The 19,430-nt window shown below is 41.4% G+C and overlaps 1 protein-coding gene across 3 annotated transcripts; it reads right to left on the bottom strand.

The window, feature by feature from the left end:
• Nucleotides 1–244: 244 nt before the first annotated feature.
• LOC117751800 (equilibrative nucleoside transporter 2) lies at nucleotides 245–18,123 on the bottom strand. 3 transcript variants are annotated; one of them, XM_034568722.1, is made up of 13 exons: nucleotides 17,921–18,123; nucleotides 9,467–9,523; nucleotides 9,085–9,166; nucleotides 8,091–8,236; nucleotides 7,519–7,658; nucleotides 7,305–7,439; nucleotides 6,996–7,093; nucleotides 6,456–6,525; nucleotides 5,088–5,266; nucleotides 4,568–4,670; nucleotides 4,044–4,129; nucleotides 2,210–2,409; nucleotides 245–1,089 (listed from the first exon to the last, which is right to left on the bottom strand). In XM_034568722.1, the coding sequence occupies exons 2-13, from the start codon at nucleotides 9,496–9,498 to the stop codon at nucleotides 978–980; spliced, it is 1,383 nt and encodes a 460-aa protein (XP_034424613.1). In that variant the 5' UTR covers nucleotides 9,499–9,523; nucleotides 17,921–18,123; the 3' UTR covers nucleotides 245–977. The 3 variants fall into 3 exon arrangements, with proteins under 3 accessions (XP_034424613.1, XP_034424614.1, XP_034424615.1); XM_034568723.1 differs by having other exon boundaries at nucleotides 17,863–18,115; XM_034568724.1 differs by lacking the exon at nucleotides 245–1,089 and having other exon boundaries at nucleotides 2,206–2,409.
• Between the last annotated feature and the right edge of the window lie 1,307 nt (nucleotides 18,124–19,430).

Raw genomic sequence — 19,430 nt, 5'->3', positions numbered from 1 at the left:
GGTCTCAGGTTTTATTCAGAGGTTTTTAGGTTCAAATCAAAAAGAATGGGGGAATTCTTTAAAGTCCTCTGTCCAGTAGATGGCAGCAGTAACCTAAATGCTGGAGAGGGACAGGTTTGTGGAGGAGAAGAAAAACTGGCACTGCCACAGGGCCCCATGAGCATAGATGGATTCTGGGGCCCCTGGGAACAAACATGTTTAAAGCCCAGGGGCCTCCTGATCCTTTGGGTCCCTGAGCCTGTCTCCCTTTTGCACTTTCACGTATCCATCCATGTCCATGGTAAATTACATGACATTTAAACAAACAGTTTGTTCTACATCTTCAGCATAGTGCTAGTTCATTATAAAAACAAAACAAAATAATCCTAGAAAGTTCCCATCATCAAAAATAGCAAATGTTTTAAACACAAGGTAGATAGACTCGTAATTATTCAAGCCATCAGTCAAATAACAAGAAGCTATCTCGTATCAAAAGCCAAACAAACGGGGTGTAAACAAAGATCAACTGTGGCAACAAGAACAAAGATGATACATAAATCTTCTTGAGTGCAGCACATGGAAATTCATTTAAATCTGTATCTCTAAGGATTCCCTTTATCTACACATCAGCAGTGTTAAATTCCCTAAACCAATCAAGAGGTCAATCTACACACACAAACTGTAAACCAAATAACGCAGTAACACAATAAAAACAATCCTATGAGAAATTAACAAAGAGGAACTCTTTTCTAACCGTTTTCTATAGGCAACATAATAAGCAGTTATCAGGAATATGCAACATTTCCCTTATTCCTACATCTGAAGGGAATCTTGCCATTTATGACCAAAACCACTTCATGAACTGAGTGCGTGTGTGTGTGTGTGTTTTATTTTTAAAGTGGGGCCCTCGGTTGTCACGATCTGACAGATGGAAAAAACGTAATGGTCCAGGAGGGTCAGACTGAGAAACCATTTATCAAATTTTCTCCGGTGTGTGTTTACACCAGCGCTCTCAGGGGGAAGGACAAGCCCGCTCCTAAAGACAGACCCAGGGCCAGAAAGAAGGTCATCAGGGCTCCTGCAGTCTCCGCGTCCTTCAGCTCCACTAACCTGGGGAGGGAGAGGGGGAGGGAGAGGGAGAGGGAGAGAGAGAGAGAGAACGTTCACTTACTGACCACACTTAACCAATTAATAAGTCGCATGATCATTTTCAGAAGACTGCTGAGTCGACACAGTGAGCATTTAGCCACCTTCAGTTTGATTAGTCACAGTGATGTGATATTGTCATGGTGATCGAGGGGTGATTCCACACCAACACACCTTGTTGGTGCGTTCAAGGACCCTCAGAGACTTGGCTGCTGCACAGCATGTTAATTAATTATAAGATATATACATATTTAAGCTTATAATTCTTAAAGGTTTTAATAATATCAGGTACGAGTGATTTAGCAAGAAAGCGTAGACGACTGACAAGGTTTAGGAGTTTCGACTCGTATCATAAAGGAGACTAGATGGATTGTAAACAATGTAAAGAGAACAGTATACTGAGTCTTGGCCTGGATATCCACTGTCTACACCAAAAGCCCAAAATGATTGGCTCTTGCCACCAGAGGTTAACAGGGTGGCTTATTGCAAAGCATGAGGTATTTGTTATCAAGGTTTGTGTATTTTATTCATTCATAATTTCAGCTTAATGTGTATGAATACCACACGGTGCTATTCATTTGTCTACAACCCTTAAACTTATTCTAGATTGGTGTAGACTTTATAGCTTTACATGAGCTTTTGTTTCTGTGGATGATCAGTTTCAATACGTGGGCTGTTTTAAAAGAGTTCATCGTGAACCAGTAATATGGTTTAAAACTTGTGTTTTATTACTTTCCACAGCTTCATGGCTTGACTGAGTCAAAAGTGATAAATTACATTATAACTAGTTAACTTTTTTAATGTTAGTGTGTATTTTAGATGCAGATTCATATTTAAAACAATCAAAAGCTTGTTGTAATGTTGGTCATTTCTTTCTATTAAAGAAGGTTTAGTAGCTTTTATCTTAGAGCCTAACACAACGAGTTCCAACCGTCCACACCCCTGAACGTGTACCTACGGTCAGCTCATAATCGATCAAATGCCCAGAACTGCAGTAACAGGTGGGATGTTGTTTGCATTGTGGAGTGAGATCTACACCATTAATTATTTTTACTTTATTCAGCATCAGTGGGTGTGTACTCACTGTGGTGCGTAGGACATGGAAAGGCAGACGAAGTAGCCACTGGACAGAGAGAAGAGCGCCATGATGACAACGAAAGCAGCGTCATGGGCGAAGTAGACGGGAAGGAAGGAGCGAGTCTGGACGTTGCAGAGCATCAGCAGAGGGATGAACACCACCCTGGAGATGACCAGCACCGGGAACAGAGGAGACTCTTTACGAGGCTGTAGAGGGGATGACAGGAAAGATGGGTTTGTATAAGGAGGATGGACAGGAACCAGACAGAAAGAAAAAAAATCACAAAGGAATCAGTGGTAGTGTAGATGTGGGCAACAGGAGGGATTTCGACGTGTCGCCGTGGGAGCTGAGATGGGACCGTCTGACACAACAACATAAAAACAACTAAAACGTGCTGCCACTTTCTGGCAAAGTGACAACGACAAGAGAGAGCGAGCGATCCCGTCAGGCGTCCAGCCAGTTTAATATGTTGTATTATTGTTCCACTGGAGGATGACTGAGGTCATTTCCAGTCAAGGACAAAGAGGCAGCGCGTCATGTTCTCTCCATCACTCACTGCAACAGTTTCTAATCACTGCTCTCACCTGAATGCTCTGTAAACACAGAACTGGATACAATAGAGGTTGACAGCTGTATGTACTGTGAGACAATACAAATGTATCAGCCATCAGAGATCTGCTGTTTTGAAGCAACGTCGTCTTCCCTTTAATATCTGTCGGAGGAATTAATTCCCAACTATAAAAAAACAAAAGCACATGTAAACATTTTCTAAAATAATAACTTTACTTATGTGGCACCTTTAAGAACAGGGTTTATAGTTTACAGTGCTTTGACAGACAGAGCAGAAAGAGGGGCAATCGCAAAAAGTCATTCACACTAATAAAAACAAATAACAGTATCACACAAAGGCAGTAGATACAAAAAAAAGAATCGGACCATAAAAGGAAAGAGACAACATTGCGTTAAAGGAAATAAATACCAATAAAAAGATTAAAAGTGATAAACATATAAATATAAAAAGACAACATCACAGGTAAGTCTGTAAAAATATATATATATTTTTTTCAAGTAATAGCTGTGTTGAGTGGCCATTTTCAGGTTGTTATAGTATTATATAGTTGCCGTGAATTAATATTATTACTCATGCTTTAACATGTTATATGTATGTTAATGTTGCAGCTGGTTGAGATGGAGCTAATGACATTATTATTATTGTAATTTTATGTGGAACAAAGCAGCAATTTAACAAGACAATAGTTTATTTTGATATGTTAAGTACAACTAGCAGTCAGATTATTGTAGTGGAATGAAAAGTACAGTATTTCAGGACTGTTATGACGTAGAATTATAAAGGAGCAGAAAATTGAAACCAGCTGAACTTTGTCCTTGCCCAGTATAAATTTGCATATGTTTGAATAAGTAAGATAGTGAACATGGCAAACATTATACGTGTTGTGCACCAACATGTTGCATTTAGTCGTCTCTACGATCAGAGTCACAAGCTTGGCTGCACAACTGAGTCTTCACATCACAGTCTGAGTACTTTGATTTGTCAGGTATTCAATTTCCTGGATTATCTATTAAACTATATTATGTCTGTCTTCAAAAAATAATTCAACCTTTGATTTTTTTTTAAATACTGTATCTTTATACAAGAGTTGTCTGTGCTGGACATGTGAAGTTTAGTTGGTTAGCTTTTGACAAAGCATCAAAATGCAAATAAAGCTAGAAAATAGCAGTTGTTTGGACAAACGTATGCTACAAAGAGAAGTCTGATTATTATAAAACTGAAATTAGTCATGTAATTGATTAAATCTCACCCAAATACATAGATACTCACCCAGCGTATGATGGTGGTGATGGTGCGGCCGAGCCAGTCGTTGATGTTGAACATTAAGAAGCAGCACACTGACATAAAGTAGCGCTCTGGTGAAAGAACAAAGGAGGAATTGACATCAGGCCACAACTTAAAAGAGTATAGAGATTTTCCAAGTGATTGTTACTGTACATCGCTCCATTTATGTTAGACACTGTCTTTTCTCATGAACGTTGAGAGTATTATTATCATGTTGATGTGCTCTGTTGCACTTCCATCCCTCACTTGAGTCTCTCCCTGAGGATTCGGCATTTCATTCTCTTGTTAAACCGGATTTGTTGTAGTTTTTCCTGGTGCTAGTCAAGGGTTAGGAACAGAGGATGTTGCACCTTTATTGTTAAGCCTATAGGGCAAATTATAATTTGTGAATATGGGCAGTACATATTCAATTTGATTGATGGATTGATCTTTTGTGTATATAGACGTCCAGTATGTGTATGTTGTTTGCAGCAGGAATCTACCAGAGTTAAACAAAGGCTCAGTCATACCCCATTTTCCTGGGAATGATGTTCTGACATCTGCGGTGACAGCAGGGAAGACAGACAGAGTGACTGTGAACACAAACGTCACACAGAACGCCATCACCCAGATCTGAAAAGCAAAGAAAAGAGAAACAGCTTATACACAGGACTAAATGTGCATTTATGTGCTCCTCAGAAGGTCCAATTTCCCAGAGTGGTGAATTTAGTTCCGACTTTGGACCAAGCTTTGAAATGGAAATGTGGAAAAAACATTGTTAACAAAACATGTTGTATTCATTTGTTCAGAGCCTTTTAACAGCAACTTGACACCTCTTTCATTGATTTACATAGTAAAGAAGATCAAGTGATGAGGTCAGCAACTCTGAGTTGTTAAAAGTTGAGATGGCGTTTACACACATTTTTCTAGTCAGGAAGTCATTTCACGGATTATTCCGACAACATGTGAACACACACATAGTTACTTCATGATGCACTACCATATCTGACACACAGAACAATTGATTGTCGTAGTTTCAATGAGACTTACCTTTTTGAACACCTCTATGACGGAGGCTTTGGCTTGTGTCTTCTCCACCAGCTCCAGTGACAGGAAGGCCTGCTTATTATCTTCCAGGCTGGGGTCCACCTTTGTCTCGGCTTGTTCGCTGCTGCTCACCGAGCCATTAGCATGGCCGTTCAGCTTCCTGTTCTCCACTGTGCTGCTCTCTGCAGTTGAATATGTAAATTCGTCTTAATGCCGTCTCAAAATTAAAGTACAAAACCGTACACACAGGGGAGCATTTCTTCTCTGCATGCGCACAGAGCAGTATCTGCGAGCGGAAAGGCATAGTCACAACTAAGCATTTATGCTCCGTGTGCATGGCTGTGTTTCACGCTTGCAACTTCTCAACACCGACAGACAGTTGCTCAAATGAAATTTTGTGACAGTGGCTGATGCTCCCTTCCTTCGATTGGTCACTTTGAACCCTCCAACGTCTCTGATCTTTGATCATGTAAACCCCCTCAATTTTCTGTGGCAATTGTAAACTTTGTGGATCACATTACTGCTGTTGACAAAACAAGCCTATGCACCATATGCAGGCGTGGTTCTTATGTGCGCATATTGTGAGACTAAATAAGTCCATTGTTCTTTTTATCCATACAAAACCTTTACTGTTCAAGGTAAGCTTGGGGGAAAATATGGAATCTGGTTGGCTGCACTATGCGAGTCGGAGCACCTCTTTGGGTTTTTGAGTATTCATCGCTTATGCGGAGTGTGTGTGTGGGACTGTGTGTCAGTGTAACAGGCTCTGTCTTTGTCCGAGCGCTGCTGGGACTCTAATTGGATAAACAGAGGGTCAACTGACTTAATAAGATAATGTTCCACTGAATTGATTTGATTCAAGCAGACTGAAGGACTGAACTGTGAACTGGAAAAGTAAACACACGCTCGCTCACTGTCAAACAAATGTCTTGGCAGAAATTTAATATAAAATAATCCCAGTGATGTTTTCACTACTGTGTTTCATCTAAATTGTACGAATTGTTGTTTCTTTACCCTCAAATGGGCCCTTTATATATAAGTACTTTATATGTACATCGGGAGTGGGTCCTCTATTTGGAGGCAGCCATGTTTCATACAGTCGTACAAACTGGACAACTTTTTATGACAACTGAAGGCTGCCACAGGTTCTCTTTCATGTTTGGAAGGGGAGGGTGAGGTGAGAGGTATTCAGCTGCAACATGAAACTTCACAACTAGATGTCATTCTACACGCTGAACCTTTAATGATGTTAATATTGAAGAATTAAGTCAGTAGGTGAAATGAGTGTCGCTTTGAGACAGAATAAATAATTCAGAGAGTCAGCTGAGGAAGTTTGTTTAAGAGTGTGTAGGGTGAGTTTGGCCATCTCACCTTTCAGTAGCTCGTCTGTGGCACCTGCCTCATACTTGCTGCTTTTCTTCAGATAATACTGGGCAAACTCCTGCATGGAAACAACAGACAACACAAGTTAGACCTTTGAGCTGAAAAATACACAAACAAAACAGAATACATAGACACAAACGTGAATTATCCTGTTGAGACACAGCACAGGTTTAGAAGGTAATTCCCATTGAAATTAAAATTCACTTTGTCCTGCCATCATTTGGCTTCTATTTCACTTCCAGGAACCATCACAAAACATTAAAGCTACTGAGGTTTAAACAGCTATTTACACAGTATCAAACTATCTAAAGCAAACTATCTTAAAAAGCTTGGTTATGTATTTACTGATTGAGTTTCATTTCCAACACTGCAATGTTAAAACCATGACAACAGTTGCTTCAGTGCGACTGTGTTAAGATGTCGTTAACTATTATGTTAATAGCTAACAAAGAGTGGGTTCACAATAGTTTAGTTGCGGTTGAAAGGATTTCGGGTAATGTAGTCATGCAGAGATGGAAGCTGACTGACCAGTCGAGGTAGAAGCAGGTAGCTTAAGAGTGTGACCACTGTTCCCAGGCATGGTGTAAAGAAGTACCCCAACGCTGCTGACTCAGAGTCTGCATCACCTGAGTCACAAAGCACAAAGACATGTGTTAGCCACCAGCTGTTGAAGGGAGAAGCTTATAAAAATGATCAAACTGCTCATAAGGACAACACGAACAGAGTCCTCTGAGTGTCTTTGAGTTGGGGGTTGGAGTTGTAATTTGACTAGCTCGACATGCGTTTCTAGGCAACTGGGGATTAAGCACAAAGTGGCATTTTGTGTGGGTGGCTCACTGGCTATGGCTAGCAGCATGGCGATGGCGGCGAAGGTCCCGGCAAGGCCCTGTCCGCTCATGAAGACAGTGCTGTACTTCTGAGGCAGCAGACCCACCAGGCCGAACAGACTGCCCTGCAGCACGGCACCGAACGCTGGGGAGAACAAGTGTTGTGTCACTCAACATTTTTCAACTGTGTGTCACTCTCGACAGGCTTTCACTCACAGACTTACAGTTGATGAACCAGATGGTAGCCATGGTTACTGAGAAAAAGCGGTCTGCCTCCATGGGCACTTTGACCAGCACTGCTGTGAGGATGAAGAGCAGCAGGATAAAAACGAGGCTTCCTGCGATACGCATCGCCTCCGATATCCTGAAAGAAGAACAGTCGACATCCACATTAGTGATTTAACCAAGAGCGTGTTGAATTTTACACCAAACTGGAAGAAAACTACACCTGAGTCAGTGTTTAATGCGACAGAGCAAACACCTACTCTCTTATGTAATTATGATTTGAGTGTAAAAATGTATTTTGTTTCATTAATAAACTGTGGCAGCACAAATTAGAAAATCAGGGGCCACCCCAGTCGAGATTATTAGTGGGAAACACTGAGTAACATATTTGTAAAAGACACTTGGTGAAAGCTAAGACCTTAAATTTATTGTTTAGAAGCAAGATGCATTATTCCAACTGAATATCTTTCTGTTCCTAGATAAACAAAAGTCATAATTTCTTATGAACAGCTTCTGAACACTGCCCAGGCCCAGTGATGACATCATCTTTACTTGGAACCCAGTCACTGACCTTTGGTAGAGGACGGAGTTGAGCAGGGTGAACAGCAGCAGGGGCAGCTGGGACAGCAGGGTCATCCAGTTGTTGAAGTAGTACTCTTTCTGGATCACCACTGTGCCGTTGCTCCATTCTGTTGTGTTTAGACGACCTTGGAAATACTACAAACACAGCAGGACAGATATTAGATCACCACTGCCAAATCCTACTTCCACTTAAGGATAAGGATACATGAAATTGGGACTGCATACTACATTAACCAACTATGGAAGATCAGTCATTTTAATATAATCAAGCAGTAAAATATGTTTCATGTTGTTGTTAAGTATACACAAAATAGGTAATGAGTGCAAGGAGTGAGCATAAAGTGTCAAAGACCAAAAGATAATAATCATAATACAACCTATTAGTTGTCATGCTTTATTAGCAGACAGGAAACTAATACTAATTGTTACAGTAGCTTTAGGACAAAATAAAGCTGTCTTTTCTTAAAATCCAGGTGGCCGATTGGAGCATAGATCCAGATACATGTAGTTCTGGCAACACTGAAATAATCGTCGTGAAGAGAGGCTTTGCTCCGTCACATGAACATCTGTGTTTGCGCTTGCCTTCATCCACATGACGGGCTGGGTGGATTTATGGGTCCCCTGCAGGGTATGACAACACCCTAAACCCAGAATGCACAACATGCATGATCACTTAATACCATCTCTGACAAATCCAATCCTTTATGTTCCCTTACATCACATGATGTAGTTTTTTAGACCATTTTCAACCATCCAGCATGTGATTCTTTAAGAAGTTTAAGTGAAGCTCAGGACCAACAATTTCTGAAAAGTCATTATGGAGAAAGGGTTTTTTATGCAGAGGTGATTGAAAAACTGATAAGATATCATCTATGACTGAGTCTAAAACATTTCATGCATAATGTGTCAGAAGTAGATAAATAGACACACATAGACACTTATTTCATCCTGAAGGAAATTTAGGAGAAATATAATGTTTTTACCATTGAAGCAGTCATGAAGAAGTTCCATGGTAACAGTGTTCCCAGGCCCAAAATGAAGAAACTGATTCCCACCAAGCAACCCCTGTGAATAAGAAGTGTTATTTGAAGAAAGGTTTACAGCAGCCAGCTGGACACTGCATTACAGTATCATTCTTAAAGAACAGGCAGCCACTATTAAAAGGGTGTAGGCTTTTTTCAGCTGCTGTATATTACAAATAGGGCTAGAAACCTGTCACAAAAACATCATGAGACCATAGCTGTATGTGCTCTACTGAGTGCAATTCTAGTTTTAATTGTTACACCAGCAACATCATCAGCAACAAAGACAAATTGAAAAGTGATGAGTTTCTTGTTTGAAACTCATCACTCAACTAGTACTCACCGATCCTGAGGAGCGTCTGTTCCTTCCTTCATACTGACGTAGGAGGTTCTGGTGAAACTGCGAGGGCAACAGCAGAGAGGAAAGGTTAGCCACATGACCGAGGACAGCTGATTGGACAAGTCTAGAACATGAGAATCCACTCCCTGCGCGCGCGCACACACGCACGCTCAGTTTTTACACTGAGTGCACTTTCATTTCTATTTCATTTCTATTGTGGATACTTCCCTAAACATGCCAGTTGACGCTTCCTACAAACAAAAACGGGTTTTTCATTCACTCACCAGTGTTAATTTTGGCAGCTATTTTTGATTTAGTCTTAGTCTTTAGACAAAAATGCATATTAGTTTTAGTCACATTTAGTCATTTTTATCCTTCTTAGTTTTAGTCGACGAAAACTAATTACATTTTAGTCTAGTTTTAGTCACATTTAATAGCCACATTAAACTCCTTTTCTTCCCTTCTCAGGCCCAGGGACCCCCTGTGTTGTGTCTACAACTGCATAATAGTCTAGCTTGCAGTACTTAGGTTGTCCATTAGATATCCCTCCTAGCATAGGTCTATAGGATGTGACGTATGTAGGAGGAAGGGATGAGTTATCTAACACATTAGCAGAACGAGTGAGAGTTGCAAGGCCAAAAGAAGGTCCTTACTAAACAAACAGACAATCCCAGCCGAAGCTCAAAAGGCATCATATGATGTGGCATATTTAATTGCACAGGCAAAAAAGCCACACACAATCGGCGAAACGTTAATTAAACCCGCTGCTGTAGATAAAGTAGCCCATGATCTGGAATCAGTGCCGCTGTCTAACGGGACTATTGCCCGGCGCATCACCGACATGGCCCAGGATATAAAGTGCCAGCTGGTGGATAGAGTTAAGAAAGGGAAATATGCTTTACAGTTAGATCAGGGGTGTCCAAAGTCCGGCCCGCGGGCCAACTGCGGCCCGGGAACCATTTTTTATTGGCCCGCGGCAAATTCTAAAAATATAATGGAATGTGGCCCGCTAGCACTGTCAAACGGAATAAATAAATCATACATTTTTAAAATGTAATTCCTCTTTTCACCACATTGTGGCAGCATCACTTTAATGCTATCTGGCTCTGCTTCCTTGCCGCGCCCCCTTCTCCGCTCATTTCTACCATGGCGACTGCACAGAAAAAGAGGAAAGTTGACACTGAGGGCCGCCGCTTTCAAGAGAGATGGGAATTACAGTACTTTTTAACAGAAAATCGAGGCAATTGTATTTGTCTCATTTGTGAAGAGAAGGTTGCTTTGTTTAAAGATTTCAACGTAAAGAGACACTACCAGACTAAACATGCTAAAAAATATGACAAGCTAACAGGGAGTGACCGCACTGAAAAAGTGAAGCACCTGCAAGCTGCTCTGGCATCACAACAGAGATTCTTCACACGGGCCTGTGAGTCAAAGGAAAATATCACCAAAGCAAGCTACGAAGTGGCCATGTTAATAGCTAAACATGGCAAATCTTTTACTGAAGGTACATTTATCAAGGACTGTGTCATGAAAATGGTGGAGAACATTTGCCCCGAAAAGAAGCAAGAATTTATGAATGTTTGCCTGGCACGTAACACTGTGGCACGGAGAGTCAAGGACATATCGTCAGATATTCAGAGACAACTGAGGGACAGGGGAGTGACTTTTGATTATTTCTCATTAGCCTGCGATGAAAGCACCGATGCTTCTGACACAGCTCTTGATTTTTTTAAGAGGAGTTGACGACAACATGAACGTAACAGAGGAGCTGCTTGACCTCCAAAGCCTTAAAGACCAAACCAGAGGAACGGATCTATTTGCTTCTCTTTGTTCAGCTGTTGATGATATGAAACTACCGTGGAGTAAAGTTTCTGGGATCATTACCGATGGTGCGCCTGCCATGGCTGGTGAGCGACGTGGATTGTCCACGCTGATCCGCAATAAAGTCAGCGAAGAAGGAGGTAACGCTATAAAACTCCACTGTATAATTCACCAGCAGGCTCTCTGTGCCAAACATCTCAAATGTGATCATGTTATGAAACCAGTTGTAAAGGCAATCAATTCTATTCGCGCTAAAGCTCTACACCACCGACAGTTTCAGCAGTTCTTGCTTGACATCCGAGCTGAATATGGAGATGTAATATATCACAACGATGTGAGGTGGCTAAGTCGGGGGTCCGCAATGCAGAGATTTGTCTCTCTCAGAGAGGAAATTAGAATTTTTTGGGGTGAAAAGGGGCAGCCGATGGAAGAATTGTCCGATCCTGTATGGCTGGCTGATTTGGCTTTTTTGGTTGACATAACGAAGCATCTGAATGGGCTGAATGTTAATCTTCAAGGACGAGATGCAGTGGTGAGCCAGCTATACGCTCACGTCAAGGCCTTTAGAACAAAACTGCAACTTTTCCAAAGACACTTGTCCCAAACAGAGCCCTGCACCACACACTTCACAGCTTTGAAAGAGGTAATTTAAAGTTTCCCACAGGACAACATTGGTGCGCAAATGAAGAGTTATGCAACAGCTATCGCATCTCTTTCTGTGGAATTCAACAAACGCTTTCAGGATTTTGCAGTTATTGAAAAGGACATGTTGCTTTTCTCTTCTCCCTTCTCCGTGGACCCTGATGATGCTCCTCCACAGCTGCAGCTGGAGCTCATTGAACTGCAGTGTGACGATGAGTGGCGCGCCAAACACCTGCAGCTTTCTCTTGTTGACTTCTACGGGCAGCTGGATAAAGGCAGATTTCTAGAAATGCGAACATTTGCTAAGAAAATGCTGAGCTTATTCGGCTCAACATATTTGTGTGAGCAGACATTCTCTGTCATGAACTTAAACAAGAACCAATTGAGGTCAAGACTGAGTGACTCCCACTTACGTGACATTTTTACGCATCTCAACCACTGCCCTCAAACCAGACCTGGCCTCTTTAGTGAAATCCAGATCTCAACATCACCCTTCACATTAGTGTCAGCAAGTTATCGGTTTCTTGATCAATCTGAAATTGAGTGCTTTGAACTCCTGTTTAAAATGACCATGAGGCAAAGATTTTTATCTAACTCATGGAAATGTAATGTATTCCATACAGTTCAATGTTATCTGACTCTCCAGATATAAATGTTTTGGGCAATAAAGCGAGCTGCAGCCATTGTCTGCAGTACCTGTCATGTCGTGTCCTTCCCGTCATTGCAGTACACAAGGTACAGCACAGTGAGTCTGTATAGCATACAGAATAACATTACCATTTGAAAAATAAAAATAATTGTGACAATGAATTTTTATTTATTTATTTATTGTTCTATAGCAGTGTATATTTGCATGCAACTTTTGTGGTTAAAAAACATCAGACGGAACTATTGGCCCCCGGGCATCTTCACTTTATCAAATCTGGCCCTCTTTGCAAAAAGTTTGGACACCCCTGAGTTAGATGAATCCACAGATATATTAAACTCTGCCCAGCTGCTTGTTTTCATCAGATACAGTTTTGACGGAAAATGTAATGCTGTTTTGCTCTATTCTGGTTATATTCTATTTCTTAAATTGCTATAAAATAATATCATGGCTGTAAGGCTGTTGTTCTTTTGTGTTGTATTAATGCCCGTGTTTGCATAGGCCTAATAGTGCGTGTGCGTGGCTGTGCGCAACATTATATACCACATCCAGGGTAGGTGGGGGTCGCCAGTCTCTGGCACCGTTATTTTGGGGGTCGCGGGCTGAAAAGTTTGGGAACCCCTGAGTTAGTCAACCACCAACATTTTCTTCTCGTCTCATCAATGAAAGTTAAAATAGATTTAGTCATAGTTTTTATTTTCAAAGATCCGTTTTCGTCACGTCTTAGTCATGTGAAAAAGGTCGTTAACGAATATTTTTCGTCATAGTTTTCATCAACGAAATGAACACTGTCACTCACTACATTAAGTTACAAGCTAGGCTAAAAATAAAGGCCTGTTTATTCCCTGGTGAGATGGTCTCATCTGCATCTCACTGAGACAGTGGTATGTTCTCAAAGCTTGAAGAATATAAGCTCAGTCAAAGTTCACTGCAGTCTAACTAAAAAGCCTGTTTAATGCAGCAGAGCAGAACTAATTACAATGTTCTAGTAAATCATGGACAAGACTAACAATATGTTGTGTTTATTTTACCAACATGTCATGGAAGGATCAAAAATGGAATAGGAAGGGAGTTGCTATGGCTGAGAGACGGCAACAATGTTTGGCTGAATCAAATGAAAGGACATCAGCAGGAGGTAAAACAAAAATAATTAATATCCTTACTGATCTTTGGCAAAAGCCAGTCAAACAACCGGCAGGGTTTGGATGTCTGCGTTTGTAACAAAGACCCACTCAAATTGACACAAAAAACATATCCTGAGTCCACTTAAGGTCGGGGCTGAAAACAGACAGTCACAGCCCCCCTTATCAAGAGGAATGTCAGCTGATGTAATCTCACTAAGCCTGATATAAGCCACTTAAAAGGCTGAAGTCATAGGACCAGATGATTTAAAGATCCCATACTTAAAGGTACAACATGTAACTTCAGCCACTAGGGGTCTCTCCATCCAAACAATAACAAAAGACATAGTTTATGATGTGGGGAGGCAGCGTGGGATCATGGGAGTTGTTGTCTTCACTACATTTGCAGATGAAAAACTACCTGATGCGACTCAGGCGAAAAAAACATGTTCATGGATGAGTTAATGTATTTAAGTTTTATTATGTTTCACAGCAAATGGCAATGAATAATAGCGACCATAGTCCATAACCATAACAAACAGTTACGGAGCAAGTTCTAAAAGCTTTGGTGTCTAATGGAAACTAAAGTGGTGGGAAGGAAATCTTGAAAAACTTAATTTTTAAGAGCATTAATGTTACAAATCTTAAAGATAACCTGAAGATTTGTTTGGATTCATTTGTTTAATCAATTTAAATTTCCAACTTTAAGTACCTAATTCAAGTACAATATCTTTTCTACTTCAAAAGGTGCTTTGTCAGTGTCTGACCTGGAGAGACATGTGAGTAAATAAGTAAACAAACTGCACCAAAATGGTTCCCAAACTCGTTGTGACCTCACAAATCCTGCTCGTACATTCACAAATTAGAGATTTGAAGTTTGCTGAAAAAGCTTTCCCCCTGCAGCTAATGAAAGCGAGACCAGTCTATTAGTGACGCTAGTGAAGCTCAAACAACCAGGGGACAGACAAAGACCATTTTTGGAGGGGGACAATTAGCATTCTAGCCCTTTTCTCCACCTTCTTTATTTCCTGGGTCAATCCACCGCTCCCTCTCTGTCAGCAACTAAATGTACCCGACAGACAGGAGAAGTGGCACCTCCCACATCACTGAGGTACACATGTTAAACGTGAGAAAAATGTGCAAGTCCTGCATGAACACTCGAAGTGGGTCACTACCAGCATAGTTGCCTTTACAGGCAAACACAAATCATTCTTCAGATGTCAGTCCCTTAGAATGCAGCGGCTCTTTAAAAACACACAAACATTACTGCACGGACAATCTCTCCTGTATTAAAATGACTTTTCTTCAGTATATTCAGAAGGTGTGAGAGACAGACACTGGCTTTTCAGCTTGAGGCATTTAAGTGGGAGTGTGCAGAGGAAAAACAGCTGCATAAACACAAGGCTAAAATTATTTGCTCTGGTCCAAGGCACAGAAAAACACTATTGGTGTTCGCCTTTCTATTCACTTAGGAGAAAAACCCTCCTTTGTCCGTTGACGTTCAACTAATGTCAATCTTGCAAATCTTATCTTTCGATATACACATGCACTCACAGTATTTGACTAACACAAGCAGCTATGTTTTCCTCCACAGACAGAAATCAATCTGTCTTCAAAATGTTTTTTATTTGCTGGGCCGGGCAGTTCCACTGATAATATACTCTATATTCACACGGTTAGCCTTAGTACTCAATTTGAATTGTTTTGTTTTTTTTAAGTAGCTGTTTACATTATCTTTTAAAATGTGGCCAGTATCAGACTCCAATGTGACAGAGGAGCAAGAAGTCACACGCAGCACGCTGAGTACGGAAGTAAACAAGGAGAAGTCAGCAATAAACATGGGAGCCACAGATGTGAGCTTTTACTGTTCAAAGTTTCTCTGATATCTGCTTTCAAACACAGACCTGTTACTATACGATCCCTCAAGTTTAACTTGTACAGACTTGTCACCCAAGTACATATGAGGTTAAAACCTCACTGTCCTTCCACTGACTGCAGTTGTCGCAGCTCCGTCGCAGCTGTCGCAGCTGTCTTCTATGTTTGTTGTTGCCAGGTGACTCCCGCCCACTCCTTTGCCTCCAAAAATTGATGAGGAATTTTGATCTAGAGTGACGTCGAAGTCGCAGTGAATTCCGATATGAGTCACACTGTTCTGACTTAGGTACCGTTTAAAAAAATCTGATTTGAAAAAAATCGGATTCCAAGTGATTTGAGCTGTCATTAAACAATCAGATCTGGGTCACATGGGTGGAGGGAGATCAAATCCGGGCCCTCTGGGCTGGGTGAACGTATTCTTACTGTCCTTCCTCTGCTGACATGCAGAGGAACAACACGCAGGCCACAGAAAACAGATTTCATTTCATTTAGCTGACGCTTTTATCCAAAGCGACTTACAATAAGTGCATTCAACCATGAGGGTACAAACCCAGAACAACAAGAATCAAGAAAGTACAATTTCTTCAAGAAAGCCAAACTACAAAGTGCTATAGGTAAGTGCCATTTAAGTGCTACTAAATTATTAGTTTAAACTTTTATTTCAACCTTCTTATCTCCGCCAAGAAGGTTTTGCTTCAATCTGGGTTTTCTTTGTCTGCCTGTCTGTTAGTGAGCAGGGTTTTTTGCAAAAAGTTCTACGGTGAAACTTAGTGGGAGGATGTGGTATGGGTCAGGGGAAAACCCATAGAATTTTGGTGCAGATCTGAATCAGGGGGCAGATCCAAGAGTTGTTTTTCACTTCAACGTTTTTCAAAATGTTTAATTATATCTCAGAGTAAATCATAAATAATGACTGATATCTATTGAGAGTGTGTAATTTGTTGCAGATCCACATAAAATACTGATCTAATGAATTTAAATGTGGTCGGGCCTTGGCAGAGTGAAAAAGTGAAAACTGAATTTTAAGAAATGTAACTCAGGTACCTCCCACTTCTATTAGTCATCTTTAAGATGTGTCTACGCCATGAGTCGGGTCCACCTGTGGTAAATTCGATTAATTGGACATGGCACAAGAAAAGGCGCACACCTGCTCATATGAGGTGGAGCAACTCAAAGTAAACAACCACGCCATGAGGTTGGAGGAGTTACCGACAGAGCTCAGAGAGAGCATTGTGTCGAGCATGCTCCAGGTAGATTCCATATCGAATTTTAACTGTGTAGCCCATATTTACAAATCCCTCTTTGCTTAATGTACAACATCCTCTGTCCTGTGTATGTTTATCAAGACGTTGCAACATTTCAGACGTGATCAAGAGAAACACGTGGCTCCTGAGTGCTCACAGCAAAGATGTACAAAAACAAAATCATCAAATCTGTTTTCATTTAGTGAGTTAAATGAGGTGATTTAGCACAAGGCTGCAACAGATCAAAATGATCCAATGTCTTCACACACCCACAGTAAACGCTGCTGATTGTGACACTCGCAGGTGAGTTCATCTCTTCGCACAATTGAATTTCAGACATGAAGGCCAACATTTGTAGATTGGGGTTGTGAAAACAAAACACTGAGTAGAAGTGGCAGACACCCGCAAAATAACAATGTTAATGACCCGTCCCTGAGATCACATTAAAAAGAAAACCCTGAGGGAAACACTGACTCAGTGGTTCTGCTTACTGGTGCTTTTGGCTTTCCTGTTATGCTATCTGTAAATGCTTCTGATTCACTGCTGACTCATTAGATTGCCAGTCTTCACAGTGATCCAGCTCAGTGAGCATGTGTTCACACAGCAGCAGCGTCCGTGTAGCTTCATCACCACAAGGAAAAGAGAAATACAGTAAACCGTTACTGATCAGCTCCTTTGTCTGAGTGCTGCAGGTAAACAAACGTATTCTTTGTTAATGGTGTGTTTCACTGTCACATGTGGACACAGGTCGGTGCTAACTGAAATATATAACAGAATAAATTACCATAGTCGTCATGTAAATATAGAGAAGCAGGTAATTCCTAACCAAGTCCACTCGGCTCCATCCTCACATGAGCTACCGACTCACTGGAGGCAAACGGATGCATTAAATAACAAAACAGTGAGAGGAGCCGGAGAAGAGGAGATGGGAACCAGCGGACCCGAAGCCAGCAGCAGCCCCCTCCTCAACACACAACCACAAACACACAAACACACAAACACTGACGTCCCCCCCCCCGACGGAGACACCGCGGCCATATCTGCACGTACCGAGCTAACGTGATGCGGAGCCCGGTGCGGAGCCTGTAAATGGTGGCGAGGGGCTCACCTCGGGTTGAACGCTGACCTTGTTGTCACTGTGTCTTCATAGTGTTTCCGCCGGGAAACCGAGTCTCGTCCACACCGACACAAACCGCCTCCTCTGGAGCCTCGTTCACGTCTACACGTGGCGGGAACCTATAGAAATGGCCACGGCCGCGAGCTGCGTCTGTTTAGTCTGCGTGTGTCGTCACCCCCCAACTCTATACACTTCCGGAGTAGTGACACGTTTATACCCGCGAAAACCTTCACGTGTTCGGAGCTAGAGCTCTTGTCAAGAGACAACCTCACCTATATATATTTATATATGTATACACATGTATGTATATATATTTATATATGTATACACATGTATGTATATGTACATATATATGCATGTATATGTGTGAATGTATATAAGTATGTGTGTGTCTATTTGTATATGTCTGTATGCAGGCACGTGCATAGAGAGACCCCTAGTGGCGCTCAAGCACCTGCCCTTTTGCCCTGGATGAGAAAAGTGCCCCTTCTGGTGGAGCCTAATTTTTTTCTTCATTCATCAATATTTAAGAATACAAATTACTCTCTGTCATCAATTCCCCCCAAATGTGTTTTGATATCTGACGGGGCATTTATTTGAGTTCTTGCGCTCATTATTGAAATGAAAGGTAGGTCTTAAGTTGAGCTACATGACAGTCTGGTGAGGTATATTGTGGTATATTATTAGTGTAATGCTGCTTATGCTTCAACTCTCGTCAGAAAACAGTAAAAAAAAATGTGTGTGTACTGTGTTGTCAGCTTTATAGAGATTATGTAAGTCACTCTTGATTATTATGCACAACATTGATTTATCTCATTTACAAAATTTGCAGCATAATGCCAAGAAAAGAGAGACTCCAAAAGCAGAAGGACAGGGAACTGCAGCAAGCAGCTCAGGGTAGCAGCTCTCTTTTATCTTGGATCAGGCCATCAACTAGTAAAACAAATGAGGGCGAATCAGTAACCCTACCTGGTCCAGAGGAGCCCATCACAGATGAGGAAGGACAGACAGAGTGTAGGACTGAGTTATGTTCAGGGGCAGCAACAGAAACAGTGTTGCCTGAGGAGATGAGTCAAGAAGAGGGTGAAGTGACAGCAGCTCCCTTTACATCACAGCAAGGGCATGTGGAGGAAAGAGCTGTTGATGAAAGTGAGGATGCAATTTCAAAAATAGCCACCATGCCATATCCTACAGATCCGTCCCATGTTGAAGCATTTCACATCAGGTGCAATGAGAGCTACATTGCTGTGTGCTGCAGTGTAGGGCCCTGTCAACCAGAAATGTTTTTTCCCAAAAATGCTGAAGGGCGGTCATTCCAAAAGCATTGGTTTTCTGGAAATGTGTGGCTGGAGTATTCCCCAAGTTCTGATTCAATGCATTGTTTCAGTTGTCGGCTTTTTCTACCTGAAGATAGATATAAAAGCAGAAAGGAGTGGAGAAATAGGATCAGAAAGTGGAATACTGCTCTTGAAAAAAATCAAGCAGCACTCTGTCACAGACT

This window comes from Hippoglossus hippoglossus, chromosome 18 (assembly GCF_009819705.1).
Source record: "Hippoglossus hippoglossus isolate fHipHip1 chromosome 18, fHipHip1.pri, whole genome shotgun sequence".
Classification (NCBI taxonomy): domain Eukaryota; kingdom Metazoa; phylum Chordata; class Actinopteri; order Pleuronectiformes; family Pleuronectidae; genus Hippoglossus; species Hippoglossus hippoglossus.
The sequence above is the reverse complement of the archived record's forward strand: the minus strand, read 5'-3'. Positions and strand labels throughout refer to the sequence as shown.

Bases quoted from the DNA above. Each gene is read 5' to 3' on its own strand.
- LOC117751800 (XM_034568722.1), bottom strand. From the start codon at position 9,498: ATGAAGGAAGGAACAGACGCTCCTCAGGATCG. The intron at 7,659-8,090 runs GTCAGTGACTGG...TTCTTCTTTCAG, and splicing joins AACTCCGTCCTCTACCAAAG to GATATCGGAGGCGATGCGTA. The intron at 7,440-7,518 runs GTAAGTCTGTGA...TGTTCTCCCCAG, and splicing joins TACCATCTGGTTCATCAACT to CGTTCGGTGCCGTGCTGCAG.